Raw genomic sequence first — 18,283 nt, forward strand, 5'->3', positions numbered from 1 at the left:
TGCCTTCGAGCAAGATGTACTAACATAAATAACTATGCAAGCCATATTATATAATCATTGTGCAGTCTCAGCTCCACACATTAGCATCTTTTCAGCATGTTTAACAAAATTAGCATCTGTCTAAAATGGTTACCAGGTAGAGCATCTTTAAACTGGTCAAGTTTGTCAGCTTGTAACTAGCAGTAGCTGATGCTGAGTCAAGATAGAAACATAATCCCAGCCAGTGGTGGGAAGTAACGAAGAACACATTTGTTACTGTACTTAAGTAGATTGTTCAAGTATCTGTATAGTTTTTTTTTTCAGACGACTTTTTACTTTTACTCCCTACATTTGAACAACCATATATGTACTTTCTACTCCTTACATCGTCAACCTCCATGCACCGAGTGTGCACCGAGGCTGCACACCTGACACATTTTTCAGCTCGTACGATTTGTGTTCACACACTTATGTTTTCACTCTGGTCCAAACGCCACACCGCTGGCAGAGCGTGTTTCCATGTCGACTGACCGGACGGACAAAGACGTGTCATGTTAATATCGAGGTTGAGCTGCATTCGACTGAAGCCACCACAGTTGAGCTGGGCCGACCTGAACGCTGCCTGTGTGAAAACACTTTGTCTGTTTATTAAATGTTTTGAATTCATTCCAAATTGCTTCTGAACCGTCCGTGCTGTGTTTTGGTCCATGCTGGACGGAGCGTTGCCTGGACATCTCCGTGTATCATTGATGGCAAAAATTCATTTTTACTTTTTACTTTCTTACTTTTACTTGAGTAAAGGAGTTGAATCAGTATTTTTCTTTCACCAGAGTATTTTTTACACAAGTATCTGTACTTCTACTTAGGTACAGAATGTGAGTACTTTTGACATCGCTGATCAGAGCCACAGCTGGGATATAACAGACACACTCACACTGTTTATAACAGGGGTGGACTGGCCATCTTGCATACCAGGCTCTGTCCCGGCGGACTCTTCTGGAGCATGTGACGTCACCGCGTTCAGGCTCCTCCCTCCCCTCCCAATGTTATGTCACAGGAAGTAGCTATATGTTGTTTGTCAGTGTTTGGTTGTATAAAGCTGGTGAACCGTTTGAGTAATGTGTCTGATGGTGACTGGACTGACCTCAGTGACCTTTGACCTCCTTCACGATGCCTTCAGGTCCAGGGAGTCGCTGTTCGATGAATCAGGTAAATCTGAACTCAAAAATCCATTGACCAGGTTTATATTAACTTCATAGCTTTATGTATTTTAGCTGGATAAATAAAGGTTAAATTAATAAATATGTTTGAATGTTTCGTGTTTAAAAGACTCCTCCCCTTTACCATAAGCTTCATGTAGAAAGTAAAAACCATAAAATCACGGCCAATGAGAAACTCATATCACTGTGTTTTAAAACTCCAAACATGAAATATTCACCATGCGGCATTAGTTTCAGACTGATGGTGAACCTCATTAATCTGATCTAATCAGTCACCACGGTTCACTATGACACCTGCCATTATTTGTGATGGAACAGATGAACACTTCACCGCTGTCTTGTGTCTCTTTGTTTCCATCTAGTGGCTCAAAGTCTCAATAACTCATCTCTGTCCTGTCTATCCGGTCCCTTCGTCTTTCTTCACAGGCTCCTGTTATTTGTGTTTGTCAGACGGTCAAAGTCACTCTATTGCTAATTGGTTGCTGTGGAAATGGTGCAGTCAATCAAATTAATATAATTAACAGGATTGTCACTGTACTGTAAAAGGTTGTTACTGCAAGAAACAACACAAAACTAAACTTCTTTTTTCTTTTTTTATATGTTTACATCTGTTGTGAAAATCCATTCATTTCGTGAATTATGTAAATTTGATTGACTGCATTATTTCCCCTTTAAGGCCCATCCATTACCTTGTGAATACTGTTTATTTGCTGCTATTGGGTACATCTCTGTGGCCAGGGATGTAGTATTATTTTCATAAAATATTGTTTTTCGAAATACAGTATCTACACTTATCTTTAGTCTTTTGGTTTGGTTCATAAATCATTTATCCATGTACCCATCCCCCTTTTTCTCGTTCCCTTTGTAGCAGGGTTTTGCAGACTCTTGGGGTTTCAAAACTCAACTCAACTCAACTCAACTCAACTCAACTCAACTCAACTCAAAAGTACTTTATTATTCCGTTAGGAACTTCGTTGCGGTAGGACATCAAAAGTGCAGGTGCAAAACAACAATCCACACATACATACCACAGCCATACCCAACACAATAATAATACACATTCCTACAACCACACATAGTACAAGTAGTCGCAGCAAAGGTTAAAAAAAAAACAAAGGACACATACAAGTATAAAAATTAGTTAAAAACAGGTTAATTAAAAAGGAAAAAAGTTCTGGTGGGAGTTAAGTGCCCATATAAGATTTGAAATAAAAGTATCTAATTTACAAAAAAAAAATTGTTTGGTTAGAAAAATGACTAAGCACTGAAATAAATATAAATAGCTGGGGAGGTAAATCAGCTTTCACTTTAGTGGTTAGAACTTCAAAATTTTCTTCATGGAGTAAATTGATAGATTTGGCAATAATAATTCTGAGGTATTTAAAACTGGTTGACAGTTTAAAAGGGATGTCAGATTGAGATATTGCATGTGCTACTGTAGTTGATTAACAGAGAAACATTCGCTTTTTTGAATATTTAACTTGTAACCGGAGAAGGCTCCGAAAGAGTTGTGAGTGGTCATGATGTGGAGGAAGGCGCTTGATGGATTTGTAACATAGAGAAGTAGGTCGTCAGCATATAAGGAAATCTTGGGTTGTACACCACCTATTCCGGCTCAATGGTTAAAGCAAAAATAAGTGGGGTCATTGGGCACCCCTGTCTAGTTGATAGGGGGGAAAACTGTGATAGTTGATTATTTGTAAGCATACGTACCTGTGGAGAGGTGTAAACCCAACGAATCCAAGAAATAAACTTCTCACCGAATCCAAATTGTCTTAGTGTAAAAAACAAATAATACCACTCAACTCAATCAAGGGATACTTCAACCCCCCCACCCCCATCCACAGCCCTATTCTGGTAAACACTACATTTCCTGTCCTGCTTGTTCTTCTGTGCTTTATGACAGTCTGTAGGTATAGCCCCGCCCCCCTCCGATAAAGCTGTGAGGATATTTCACTGCTGAAAGAATTTCCTCAGAACATTTTCTTCCTCTGCTTCTTCAGACTCACAGGTAACCTATACACACACTCAAACACTTGCACTGTTCAACCTCAGGTTTTTGTGTTTTAGGAGTTTGTTAGTGGAAAGAAGCTGCACATGTTGTCCAGACTCTCATGCCCTGCTCAGCCCTCTGGCTATAAGGAGGGGGACCAACAATCAATTTTCCTTGATGGGTCTGGTCCATCATGATGGAGGATTGGGGCCAGTTTTAAGAGAGATTTGTTCTGAGAAACCAAGATGGGGTCATTACATTGACCATTTACATTCCTGTTTGATTACTTTCTCTACTCTTATTGTGTAAGCTGTAACTGAGCAGAACTAAGTAATGTGAAGAGGAATAAACATGTGATTGAGTGTGTTTCTCCATCACAGGGACGACATTTTTAATCTTCAACATATTTCTATATATAAGATAATGTACAGCTGATGAGTTACAGAGGAGACAACTGAAAACACAAAGCAGCTCTTTCTGTATTAATGCATTAAACGTAGCCTACATGAAACTACAAAATACATCACTCTAAATGTTATTGCCACAAGGAGGAGGAGGACTCCAATCAATTGGTCAAAGCAGTCATCTGGTCTTCTTCTTCTGGTGTTGTTTTCCTGAAAGTAACTGTTGGAGCCATATTATAAAGTTTGTGTTCAACCATTAGGTAGAGCAGTATGAATGCTAGAGTAGACTGTATACTGTAGGTAAGGCATGTGACGATGAGCAGTAGATTTTTAGATGGGTGCGTGAACGTGTCAAGGTGGCAGCGTGATAGCAGAAAGTCTTACCATGGAATCTTACCTGTTAAGATTCCTGACTCAAATGCATCTGTTTTTTGAGGGGAAAAGACTGAACAGTAACAGTATAACATCACATTCACCCTAAATATGAATATTGAACTGCCAGGGAGGAGCTGATGGATCCTCCAAGTTACTGGGTCGAGACTTTTCCACTGAAGGAGGGTGAAGCCCTGCCCATAAAGCCCCCAGGACCTCCAATGGTTCCCTACATCACCGTCAACATGTCCAAGGAGCGCCCTCCAAGAGACCACATCGTCTGGTCCCTGGTCAGCTTCTTTCTCTTCCCCCCCTGTTGCCTCGCTGCGGTCATCTACTCCTCCAAGGTGAGTCACTCATGAAAACACAGACTAAAACCTTCCTCACCCTCACCCTCCCCTGAATACATGTCCCGTCTCCCTCCAGGCCAGAGAGGAAGATGTTGGGAGACTATCGCAGTGCCCGTCGCTACGGCACTATTGCCCGCAATATCAACATCGCCGGCATCGTGGTCGGTGTGACCATCGTCTTGGTCCTCATCCAGGGCCCAGTTGTTCAAAAGGTGTAATCTGGATAAAAAATATCCGGATTTTGAAATCCCCTTTTTTGCTATCCGGGATCACGTAATCTGTTTTACTTTTATCCCAGTTGTTCAAAGCAAAGTTGGATTGGATCAGTCTGATCCAAATCCAAATTTTCAAGATTACCAAATCCGGATAATGAGTGCTCTGGATGGGACTGTGCATCACACTGGAGGCTGATTGGTCTGTTAACAACAGGTAGAACAGCAGCATGAGGTCTCTCAAAGTGTGTTTATTTGAAAACGGAGTGTATGTATTGTTTTCTGGGCTCTTTGTTGTTTCTTCAATGTCTTTTAAACAGCCAGACTCCATCTGGTTGGGCTGTTAAAATAAATTGAAAAAAGCAAATATACAGTTCATTAGTGAAATTGTGAATATTTCCCCATGTGTTTCAAATTCAAACTTCAAATTTCAAAATTCAAACTTCAAATTTTAAAATTCAAACTTCAAATTTCATTAAATTCAGTTTGGGGAAAAGTAGTTGGGGAATAGTTTTTCAGTTGTAGAATATTCAAAAGTTAACATTATTTACTAATCACTGTTGTGGTTTAAAATTAGGTGCAAAATATAAATCAAGAACTGTATATATACTACTTTATGAATATTGTTTATTTGACCAGTTTGAATTTAATTTAAATCACATTTTGTTCCTGTAATCCCCCCTGAATCCACCAAACTGCTGGGATCAGAATAATCCTGATTTTTTGGATCAAAGTTATCCTGATCCTACTGAAAAGTTTTGAACAACACAAACTGAGGGTTTTATCCAGATCAAAACCAAGATTGGATTACGTGATCTAATCCGATCTCAGAATCCGGTTTTGGTTTTGAACAACCCATTTTCAAGATTTGATCCAATCCATTATCCAAAATCCGATCGGATTACCTTTGAACAACTGGGCCCAGGTCTGTTGGATTGACTTGGGATCACTCATCGCTTTTGTTCTGTATGGTAAACTGCTCTGAGTGGGCATGGTCCAGGGCCCAGTTGTTCAAAGGTAATCCGATCGGATTTTGGATAATGGATTGGATCAAATCTTGAAAATGGGTTGTTCAAAACCCAAAACGGATTCTGAGATCGGATTAGATCACGTAATCCAATCTTGGTTTTGATCTGGATAAAACCCTCAGTTTGTGTTGTTCAAAACTTTTCAGTAGGATCGGGATAACTTTGATCCAAAAAAACAGGATTATTCTGATCCCAGCAGTATGGTGGATTCAGGGGGGATTTCAGGAACAAAATGCGATTTAAATTAAATTCAAACTGGTCAAATAAACAATATTCATAATGTAGTATATATACATGTATTGATTTATATTTTGCACCTAATTTTAAACCACAACAGTGATTAGTAAATAATGTTAACTTTTGAATATTCTACAACTGAAAAACTTTTCACCAACTACTTTTCCCCAAACTGAATTTAATGAAATTTGAAGTTTGAATTTGAAAATTTGAAGTTTGAATTCGAAAATTTGAAGTTTGAATTTTGAAATTTGATGTTTGAATTTGAAACACATTTCCCTAATGTACTGTATATTTGCTTTTTAAAATGTATTTTAACAGCCCAACCAGATGGATTCTGGCTGTTTTGATTGATTGATTGATTGATTGATTGATTGATTGATTGATTGATTGATTGATTGATTGATTGATTGATTGATTGATTGATTGATTGATTGATTGATTGATTGATTGATTGATTGATTGATTGATCTCTATTACGAATAATTTAAAAAAGATAAAGAAAGAGAAAAAAAAGGTCACATAAAATAAGTAACACATTATAGTGTCCTAAAAACAAGTCCCAAACAAGTATTTAAGTCATAAACAAAGTCTGGCCGTGAAGAAACAACAAAGAGCACAGAAAACACATGCACTAAATACACTTTGAGTGACCTCATGCTGCTGTTCTACCTGTTGTTTACCGACCAATCAGCATTCAGTGTGATGCACAGTCCCATCTAGAGCACTCATTATCCGGATTTGGTAATCTTGAAAATTTGGATTTGGATCAGACTGATCCAATCCAACTTTGCGTTGAACAACTGGGATAGAAGTAAGACGGATTACGTGATCCTGGATAGCAAAAAAAGGGATTTCAAAATCCGGATACATTTTATCCAGATTACACCTTTTGAACAACTGGGCCCAGGATCTGCTTCAGGTTCATGGCACCATTTATAACTTTTTTGTACCTTTTTATTTACACACTCCAAAAATATGTAAATGGCTGAGAAGTTTCTTCTGTGAGTCTGTGATTCAGAGTCTGAGCAGACGGTTTCTGTACTGTTCATTTTCTGGTTTTGTTGTAGAAAACCTAACCTGAAGCTGCAGTGCTTCTCCTGACCACTAGAGTGTGAATCCAGTGTTGAGTTGGTCCCCACAGATTCCCATTTTAAAATGTCCTATACTTTACAGCACAAATAAACAAGTTTATAATAAAAAAAACATATTGCCTCTGTTTTTGGTCTGTAATGACTGATAACTCACCTGTTTACACTTTTATTAACAAGCAAAGGTATAAAGGACTGAGGGTGGGGCGCTTGTAACTCATATCACTCTGTTTTAAAACTCCAACCTGTAATATTTCCAACCTATGAAATATTCACACAGCATTAGTTTCGGACTGATGATGAACCTCATTAATCTGATCCAATCAGTCACCACGGTTCACTATGACACCTGCCACTTTTTGTGATGTCACAGATTAACGCTTCACCGCTGTCTTGTGTCTCTTTGTTTCCATCTACTGGCTCAAAGTCTCAATAACTCATCTCTGTCCTGTCTATCCCGTCCCTTCGTCTTTATTCACAGGCTCCTGTTATTTGTTTTTGTCAGACGGTCAAAGTTACTCTATTTTTAATTGGTTGCTGTGGAAATGGTGCAGTCAATCAAATAAATATAATTAATTAAATGGATTCTCACTGTACTGTAAAAGGTTAGAAACAACATAAAATTAAACTTCTTTTTTCTTTTTTTTATATGTTTACATTTGTTGTGAAAACCCATTTAATGAATTATGTTGATTTGATTGACTGCATCATTTCCCCTTTAAGGCCCATCCATTACTTTGTGAATACTCTTTATTTGCTGCTATATCTCTGCGGTGAGAGGTGTAGTATTAATTTTATTAAATTGTATTTTTTTTTTTATTGTATCTTCACTTTTTTCACTCTTATGTGGATTACATTTTTATTCAGGATCTTATAACAAAATAATAACTGCTGCTTTTGGAGGTGAACAAACAGTTAAAGGAATCTCTCAATTACAAGACGCAAAGAATGGTAAAGCTGAAACAAAAAGTACAGCATATCAGACATTGGATTCTTTTGAGTAGCCTACTGCACTGAACACAGGTCCAACAGGTTCTCCCTGTCTACACTACACACAAAACGAAAGTGAAGGGAAAAGGCTGTACAGTGACAGTATAACATTATATTTATCCTAAATATAAACGTTGAACAGGTAAGCTCCAATTTTATCTCAGCACTCACTGTTTCTGCAGGTTCTCAGTGTGAACCAACATCTGACCCTGACCCCTCCGAGAGCTGAGTTGTCAGGAGCACTGGCCCCTGGTCGGGTTTGCAGGGCAAATTGGTTCTAGGGAATTCACAAACCATGAATTATTGGACCATGTGTGAGCAGTGCTACCTTGTCCACAAAAGGAGACCTTCCTAGAGCCAGACTAGGGTGGGAGGATTATTGGCGCACTGACTGGACCAATGCACCGGACCTAGTGTTCGGTGCAGAAGACCCCAGCGGAGCACCTCAGTGTTGTGTCACCTCCATTTGACCAAAGGTTTTTGAAGGGAAAGGCTCTGCCCTATTCCTGGAAACACTAGATTCCCTGTCCTGCTTGTTCTTCTGTGCTTCATGACTGTAGTTGTTCTCTGAAGCCCCGCCCCCGTCTTATAAAGCTGTGGGGAAATTTCACTACTGAAAGAATTGCCACAGATCAGTTGCTTCTTCTGTTTCTTCAGACTCACAGGTAACCTACACACACACACACACACACACACACACACACACACACACACACACACACACACACACACACACACACACACACACACACACACACACACACACACACACACACACACACACACACACACACACATACACATACACACAATAACAATAAACACATGTGCACTGTTCAGCCTCAGGTTTTTATGTTTTAGGAGATTTTTTTTTAGGAGTTTGTCAATGGAAAGAAGCTGAACATGTTGTCCTGGCTCTCACACTGTGCAGCCCTGGCTATGAGGAGGGGGTAAAATGGTCCAGCTTCCTGGGTGGGTCTGGGATTGGGACCAGTTTTGAGAGAGATTTGGTCTGAGAAATAAAAAATGGGGTTGTAACAATGACCATATACATTTGATTACTTTCTCTACTCTTATTGTGTAACCAGAACCACAACTGAGTAAAACTGAAATCAAGTAATATGAAGGAGGAATAAACAGCAATGTGAGTGTGTTTCTCCAGCACAGGGACAACATTTTTCATCTTACCATGTTTATTATTAAACCAACACTAAGGAACTTTTCAACCTTCATAATATTTTCATAACTTTTGTGATGGTACATCGACTTACAACAGGTTGAATGGCACCTCTGTCGTGGCCTGAGGGGGTCTGTATCGCCTTCACTGGCACTAAGCAGCTTTGAGGAGCATGGTAGGAACCCGGCTCTCACTTACTGTAAGTTTCACTTTCACTTTCGCGAGTCACGACGAGGAGGGAGCAGGCAATGCGGGATTGTGTGTTTACTGTGGAATGATCCGCTGGTAACAGAAACTTAGTTTGGACGTCTTCTGTTAATTTCCATGCACCGGGAGATCAGGATGTTTACGGCGCTACGTGCTGGTGCTCATGGGAAATGGAGTCTTCCTTCAGGCAAAACACTACTGCTTTAGGCCACTGGCGCCGCCAAACTCAACCAAAATTGAAAGTTCTTAGTACTGCTTTAAGATAATGTACAGCTGATGAGTTACCGAAGAGACGACTGAAAACACAGCTCTTTCTGTATTTATGCTTTAAACGTACATGAAACTACAAAATACATCATTCTAAATGTTGTTGCCACAAGGAAACATCTCTTGAGAAGGAGGACTCCAATCAGTGGGTCAAAGCAGCCGTCTGGTCTGTTGTTGTCCTGAAAGTAACTGTTGGACCCATATTATATTTTTTATGTTCAACCATTAGGTAGAGCAGTATGAATGCTATATACTGTAGGTAAGGCATGCGATGAGCAGCAGGTGTGTAGATGGGTAAGTTAATAGTTTTCACACCATGTAGGTGTGTGAACCAAGGGGGCAGTTGTCGGTCTGAGAAGTGAAGCTCACTTCCGCATTCAAAAAGCTGCAATCCCGGGGCGGTGCGTGGCGCAGTGGTTAAAGCGGCCGCCCCATGTAGAGGCTACAGTCCTCACTGCAGGCGTCCCCGGTTCGAATCCCGCGTCCGGCAGACCTTTCCTGCATGTCATTCCCCCTCTCTCTGCCTCCCCCTTTCCTGTCTATCTCACTATGCACTATCAAATAAAGGCAAAAACGCCCAAAAATATACTTAAAAAAAAAAAAAAAAGCTGCAATCCCCTCGGCTGTCGCTGGGGGCTGGCTCCAGAAGGGAGCAACTCCAATCGAGCCCCATGTTAAAATAGCCGATTTTACAGCTTAAAAAAACATATTTACAGCCTGGTACATTTTATTTTTTTGGTCTCAATCGATAGTTTCTACCCCCGCACACACTCTGAGGGGGGTGAATTTTTTTAAAACTCTACCGTTTTACTATTATTAGGGTTAAAGTTCTGGCCAATCAGGGCGCAGAACCGTTGAGTGACAGGTCCGGCGACCGCTGCTACGAGGCCAGTGGGCGGGCTCTCGGCCGGCCAACGGCCGCACCGCTCCAAATATGGCAAGTAGAATCCAACATGGCGCGGTTCTAACCCCCGTAGTAGCGGCACAAAACAGACTCCCCCAAACCAATGGGTGACGTCACGGACGCTACGTCCATTCTTTTTACAGTCTATGGTGTGAACGTGTCAAGTTGGCAGCGTGATAGCAGAAAGTCTTACCATGCATGGAATCTTACCTGTGAAGATTCCTGAGTGAACTTTTTTTTTAACCTGTGTATAATGTGAGAATAAGTGCCTTGCCTAAACGAGTGACATCACTCAAAGACTACAGCGTATCGGACATGGCGACACACGCATCCAACAGGTTCTCCCTGTCCACACGCAAAACGAAAGTCAAATTCATCTGTTTTTTGAGCGGAAAAGACTTAACAGTAACAGTATAACATCACATTCATCCTGAAAATGAAAGTTGAACAGCCAAGCTCAATTTTTTTTATCTCAACACTCACTGTTATTGCAGTGAGTGTGTCCACTGTTATACCAGGTGTTAGCTCTCGTCTCTGCGGCACTGTGACACAAACGCGCCCCGTAACCAGTAGCTAATCTCTTGTTTATAACTGTTAAGACTATACAAATACACTACACATGGATTGGTTTACAATTTGTTACTTTGTTACTGGACTTCTAGCCACCTACTGGACAGTTTAGCCACCATGTTCAAAACACAAGGTTGCTCATAGGTGTACTTGATACCAGAGCACCACTGGCCAAAAGTTGATGGTCGACTTGATCACGGTCTGAGTTTACAGGACATCTGCAGAAGCAAAACCTCAGGAGTAGGAAGAGAGGTTATGAAGGAGGATTTTCACATGGACTCAATGAAGTTCTGCAAAAACCATTTGGCAACTTAGAAAGGAGAAGCAGGGCTTCAGTCTCTGTCCAACACTCACACGGGTAAGGGCTAGCTGCTCACCAGCATGGTGTGAATGTCTCCTTCAGCTACAGACCGCAGGCGAAACGGTCAGACAACGGCCAGACAACATCGGTTACACTCGCAAGAGACAACGCTCTGTCCAATCGCATGATCTGATATCACCAAATAATTAACAGCCCAGGAGCTCTGTTATAACCAACCCGTTAGGTTTAGTGTTAGGGTTAGTCCTGGGCTGTTGTTTACTTGGTGATATCAGATCGTGCCTGTCCAATCAGTGGAAGGCAGTCAGCTGACATCACGTTTTAGTATTGCCACGGCTCGCTAGGAACCCGGGCTAGTGGAAAAGCAAAAAAAACAAGTAGAGCCATGGCGAGTCGAACCGAGGGGTGCTAGTGTAAAAGGGCCATTAGTAGACTGAACGTTTAATGGGGCCACTGGTGTGACTTCATCAGGTCATGTAGCCCTTCAGGAACCATATAGTTCAACAGTGACATCACTAACTGACTCCGCCTCTCTATCCAGCTGAGCCAATGGATCCTCCAAGTTACACAGTTGAGGCTTTTCCACTGAACGGGGGTGAAACCCTCCCCACAGCGCCCCCAGGACCTCCAATGGTTCCCTACACCACCGTCAACATCTCCAGGGAGCGCCCCCCAAGAGACCACATCATCTGGTCCCTGCTCAGCTTCTTGGCCTTCCCCCCCTGTTGCCTCGGCCTAGCTGCGGTCATCTACTCCTTCAAGGTGAGTGACTCTTTAAAACACAGTCTAAAACCTTCCTCACCCTCACCCTCCACTGAATCCATCTCTCTCTACTGTCCCGTCTCCCTCCAGGCCAGAGACAGTAAGATGCTGGGAGACTATCGCAGTGCCCATCGCTACGGCACTACTGCCCGCAATATCAACATGGCCGTCATCTTCCTGTTCCTCATCCTGATCGTTGTGACCAGTTTTCTGGTCTTCGTCCATCCTTACTGGGCAGGAATCATTGGCGGTGTTGTCTCAAGGAAATGGATATGAGTGGGCATGGTCCAGGATCTGCTTCAGGTTCATGGCACCATTTATAACCTTTTTGTACCTTTTTACTTACACACTCTAAAAATAAGTAATTGGCTGGGAAGTTTTTTCTGTGTGTCTGTGATTCAGAGTCTGAGCAGACGGTTTCTGTACTGTTCATTTTCTGGTTTGACCACTATATAGTGTGTCTCCAGTGTCACCACAGATTCCCATTTTAAAATGTCCAACTTTACAAAGTTTAACAAGTTTATAAATAAGCATGTTGTTGCCTGTTTTTGGCCTCATCTAATGACTGATAACTCACCTGTTTACACTTTTATTAAGAAATAAAGCTGTGAAGGACTGAGGGTGGGGCCTTTTGACTACCTTCAAGCAAGATGTGCTAACGATGTATTAGTAGCTATAACAGTGGTTCCAACCTTTTTTGGCTTGTGACCCCATTTTGACATCACAAATTACTGGCGACCCCACGATCATGATGTGCCAGCTCAGATATTTTAATATGCTGCATTTTGTTTGAACTCGATTTATATTTGAAAAAGTGAAAGTATAGAATACAGTTGTTTAAGATTGTGTGTGGTGTTTTTCGTCAAATTTTTAAAAGAATAATTATATCAGTAAGTTGTTTTGTTTTTTTAATCAATTACAACACATTTCAGGCGACCCCATTTGAATTTCAGGCGACCCCATGTGGGGTCCCGACCCCAAGGTTGAAAAACACTGAGCTATTAGTAAGTCTGTGTAAAGTGAACTAGCTGTCAGGGTGTGAAGAGGATTTCAAGCAATTCAGTAAAAAATGCTCCAGAGTTAGGATCTCTAACCATACCTTTAATAAGACATCTGTCTGCGTTGAGACACCATTGACCAATCAGAGCAGAGCAGCTGCTGAACCAGCCCTCGTACTTCCTCTTGTGGTAATGCATCCATTGCTGGATGTCAACCGCCAGAAAACTAAAAACTTCTTCACTTCCGCCATGGTTTCCTCTGTTCTCAAACCTTTATTAACACAAATGAAACCTTAAAGACACAAATCTAAAATTTGTATTGTGTTTTTTTCCCCCCTCCATGTAATTCTGCTTGTCATACAGTGTGTAAAAGTAGACAAGAACCATTGACACCATGATGTTTGTGAACAAATACATTTATAATGCACATAGTAGGCTATTATGCACAAGTACACAAAGCACTTATTTTTGTTTATTAAAGCACTGAGAGTCTCTCCAGCTGTGATGATACATGCTCCAGAGCTGCTAGACAAATGAAGGAAAGGTCGCGTATTTCTTCATATTGGGAAGGATGAGCAGCGCCTCACCGTTCTTTGTTTCGTCTGTTAGCAGCTCAAGGACGCACTCAGCCACCTCAGACACACTGAAACAAAAAAACGTACAGTGATATCAGTGAACATGCACGGACACATTTATTATTTTTTTTGTATATTTTTTGGGCTTTTTATTGCCTTTAATCGATAGCACAGTCGGGAGAGAGACAGGAAATGGGGAGGCAGAGAGGGGGAATGACATGCAGGAAAGGGCTGTGAAGACTGTAGCTTCAACATGGGGCGGCAGCTCTAACAAGTGAGCTAAACGCCGCCCCTGCACAGACACATTTAATGGTTTAATGGTTTAATGGTTTCACAAGAGTTGAAGCTTTGTGCCAAGACTCACTTCAACGTCCCAAACTTTTCCACCAGTTGATTTGCTGCACCGGCCAGTTGGGAGAATTGTCCCAGTCGGTTGAAACTGTTGTAGAAGAGGTCAGTTTGCACGGAACCTGGGCAGAAGGCGTTGAAGCGTACACCGTAGCCTGAGGCGGCTGAAGCAGCCTGATAAAAAGATTCACACATGCAAATGGTCTCCAAAGAGACACAATGGAAACTGCAAGCAATAGAATGAATGAATTAATTCATTTTAAGAAAACCATCCTTACTGCCATAGCTCGAGTGAAGCCAATGACTCCGTACTTGGTGGCTGTATAGACGGGACAGCTGAGTAGTGGGCTGAGACCTGTAAGATGTGGGTCATATCAGTTCAGTCCTAACAGAGGGATGTCTGTCCAGACTTTATGCAGCATTTTCTCCTTTAATATTTCATTAAATCTTCCACCTGTGACACTGACTGAGATATTTTTCTTCCACCATGTTTCTCGTTGCAAAGGAAAAACTGCAAGTCATAAGACCGTTAATGTATCCCACACATGAGACATTGGGTTATTACAGTAGCATTGTAGCCTACAAGGTAAAAAAAAAAAAAATATATATATATATATATGCAAATATAGAAATATAAAAACAAAGATAGAGAGAGAGACATTCAGTACAGTTATGTGCCAAGTATATACAGTTATTTACAAGAGCAGAATACAAATTATATACAGTGTTGGTAGTTGCAAAGTGTGTAGTTTGTACACAAAAATGGAAGTGTTGGGCATAAATAAATAAATACTTTTACCTCAGAGCCTTGTTGGAAAAAACTATTCATAAGTCTCTACAGGCCCTCATTTATCAACCGTGCGTACGCACAGATCTGTGCGTAATGAGTGCGTAAGAACATTCCCACGCAAAGTATGGAATTTATCAACTTGTACTTGTGCTTAGGAATGTGCGTAAATTTAAGCACAACTCTGACCATGCGTACACACAAAATCTAGTGGTAGAACAGTGAAACTACAAATAGAACCCAGTGGAGGAGTCACAGTGTTCAGCAATCTCAAACTTCACACATGTTCCCTGTTTCCTAATTTAAAAAAAATTCTCAATTAGTAATTTAGCAGATATTTTTGAATGATTGGTGTGACAAGCTATAAAAGTACTCAGGTAGATTTGTGTCTTTATTATTCAATCAAAAAAAAAAAAGGTTGCTTCAATCAAAAAATATATTTTCAATAAAAAATTTTTTTTTTCTTTGATTGAAAAAGTTTTTTTTTGATTGAAGTGAAGGTTTTTTTAAATTGAAAATATATTTTTTAATTGAAGAATAAAGACACAAATCTACCTTCATATAAAAGACAGCTTTTTTATTTCTCAGTGATCTTTCCTCTGACCCAACAGAATTAACAGCAGTTGTTACTTTCTCCATACGCAGCATTTTTTCTTTTGTTGGTCACACCTGCATTTAGTGTTCCAAACAGTATTTTTTGGTTTGATTCAACTTCTCCTACAAGTACCTCAATCTCGGTATCAGAGAAACTCCTCTTCTCCGCCCTCTTTGCCATGATTTTGGTGTGGGGGAAAAAATCCATTCACGCATTATTAAAGGGATTGTTGCTACCATATATAGTCAATTGGAGGCGTTTCTAAATGCAAATGACCCTAACCATGGTAGTTAGGAACAGGTGGGATTTATCATCACTGATTACTTACTAGTGTGCGTATGACTGGTGTCCGCACGTTTGATAAATACGGATTTTTTTGTACTTACACACATTCTGTTTCAAGTTTCATTCCTACGACAGAATTTAGAACCTTTTCTATGCACGGTTGATAAATGAGGCCCCAGGTCTTTCATTGATGCAGTGAAAATGAATGCACACAACATTTTCAAACCTGTCTGTGTCTCTGTGCACGGGCCTCAATGCATTGTGGGTCATTCATACCTGCCAAGGATGCTGTATTGATGATCATTCCTCCCTGACCTCCAGTCAGCTTGTTCATGTGCTGCAGAGCCAGGTAGGTCACCCTGATAACACCGCTCTAGACCAGAAAGTTAGAATGTGGAGTTGTGCCAGTTGTTAGTTCGTAAAGATTTATAGAGATAAAAACATTGTAAATCCTTACGAGGTTTATAGAGACAGTTTTCTCCCACTCGCCCTCGTTCAGGATGCCGGCATTGTTGCACACGATGTCTATCCCTCCGAAGGTTTCTACAGTTTTCTGAAAGGCAGCTTCACAGCAGAAAAAAAGAGTTAAATGTTAACTTCTCATATTCTGCAAAAGAAGTTGGTTAATGTTTTATGTTAGTGCAGCAAACACATGCACCAGTACAAAACCTCTATCAAGCTAGAACTGTGTTATAATAATAATAATAAAAAAGAGTTGACTTGTTCTCATTAGGGTTAGGGCACCAATAAGACAATGAATTACTGCTTGTTAGTGTGGCTCCATTTCTTTTTACTTGATTAAACGCACACTAAAACTATGGAGCTCGAGAATGTAGTTGACGCATGTCTTAAGCCAGAAAACCGCTTTCTTCAAGCTACAACAAAAAAACTGTGCAGCAATCCAAAAAAGGGCAATAATCATGAGCACGGTCAAAACTAGTGTGCCCTCCTCATCTCCATAGTCACAACTAAATCAAAGTACGCACATATGACATCACACACATCTCAGCCAATAAGAAGAGTGCAGTTATTCTTAATTAATAGGCATTTGTGTAACCTCAATATATGAAATCAGGATAAATACAACAAATCTAAATGATTTATCATCTTATCCGCAGTATTCAAAATGACTCTAACACTGCTGTAGTTATTTAGAAATGTGTTTTTCCTGAAGATAATTTTTCTAACATCTCTTTATCTCACCTTTGACCTGCTCCTCAGACTCAACATCACACTTCAGGAACGCGCTTCGTTCTGGTCCATACTGTTTGTCCAGGGCTGACTTCAAACTCTTCCCTGTGGTTTCATTCACATCCAGGATCATTACCTGTAACAGCCGGGTGAAGGTTTGTCAACAGCTAGAACATGTTACATGCTATTGTGCAGCAAAACACACAACATGTCATGAAGTGTTATTGTTGCATAGCATTTCACCTTGGCACCATTTTGCAGAAGTATCTCCGTTATTGCTTTTCCTATTCCCATTGCTGCTCCGGTCACCACAGCGACTCTTCCATTTAAAGACATTTCAGTTGTTCAAAGAAAAGAGGAGGAGGTCAGCTGTGGGATTCCTGCTGTGAGAGACAGAAAAGTGTTGAATTGAGATCAGATGTTGTGCATTTACACAGACCCAGTTAAATAGTAACTTAATGAAATGTTGTCATTGATTTGCTTCCATGGAGGCAAAAGAGCATGACATGAACTCTAGTATACTAGTCCAGTAATTTTAGGCCAAAAAAGGGGTCAACGTTAAACAAATTGCAACAGAAGCAAACTCAACTGATTTTGTATCCTCAGCATGTCCTGAGTGAGGGAAAAAAAGCCCCGAAGAATCCCATTAGGGGAAAGTTTCGAAAAACACCCAAACATATCCCATTCAACATTTTTTTTCACGTGTATAGGGTAAAATCTTTAACCTTTAGATATCTCCATGAAAATTACTGAGTTGATTACTTACATTAAAGCAGATATCAGTGGAATGTTTTTGTTAATATAAGTCCTAAATAGTCCTATTTTCCGTCAGCAATCACTTACATGAAGTATTTCAGCCTAAACACGAGTCTCTCCGTCACTCTGCTCTGCTGTAACCCGAGGAGAAAATTTTCCTTGTGGGATACAAGTGTTATCCAATGAGGAGAGAGAACGGCATGAAGGGCTGTGTGTGCAGCCAAGGGATGCGCGTGAATGTGGTGACGTAGCACGAGGACCAATTGATGCCTGACAAGGGCGGGGGCTGCTAACTCATGGTGCGTTCAAAGAAACTCGTACTTTGTGTTTTTCCTTCCTGTGAAGTCATACCAGTTCGATCTGGTACGAGTTCACGGGTCGGAAGTTACGAGTGGCCGTTATAGGGAACTTTCACAGACAACAGGATGGTAAAAACACGAGCTACGGGTTGCCTGGAACGCTACCAAGTCGTAGTTGTGACTTGAAGCTGTAACTTACGGTTTCAAAAGCCTGCCTTGAACGCAGCATTAGCCGAAACGGCCGTGAAGCTGATATCTGCTTTAAGACAAACAGAAAATGTATTACAAGTTTTTTGAAATTATTTGTTAACATGAGCAAATTTGCATACATTTGCATACATTTGCATACATTCCACCGTTTTGACGG

The 18,283-nt window shown here is 40.7% G+C and overlaps 1 protein-coding gene across 1 annotated transcript; it reads right to left on the reverse strand.

Annotated features, from left to right (window-relative positions):
• Positions 1-13,478: 13,478 nt before the first annotated feature.
• Positions 13,479-17,244, reverse strand: LOC310996510 (15-hydroxyprostaglandin dehydrogenase [NAD(+)]-like). Its single transcript, XM_083985931.1, has 7 exons — positions 17,105-17,244; positions 16,874-16,997; positions 16,128-16,234; positions 15,947-16,043; positions 14,282-14,358; positions 14,020-14,177; positions 13,479-13,723 (listed from the first exon to the last, which is right to left on the reverse strand). The coding sequence occupies exons 1-7, from the start codon at positions 17,195-17,197 to the stop codon at positions 13,606-13,608; spliced, it is 774 nt and encodes a 257-aa protein (XP_083842057.1). The 5' UTR covers positions 17,198-17,244; the 3' UTR covers positions 13,479-13,605.
• Positions 17,245-18,283: the final 1,039 nt, after the last annotated feature.

This window comes from Trachurus trachurus, assembly GCF_905171665.1.
Source record: "Trachurus trachurus genome assembly, chromosome: 14".
NCBI lineage: Eukaryota > Metazoa > Chordata > Actinopteri > Carangiformes > Carangidae > Trachurus > Trachurus trachurus.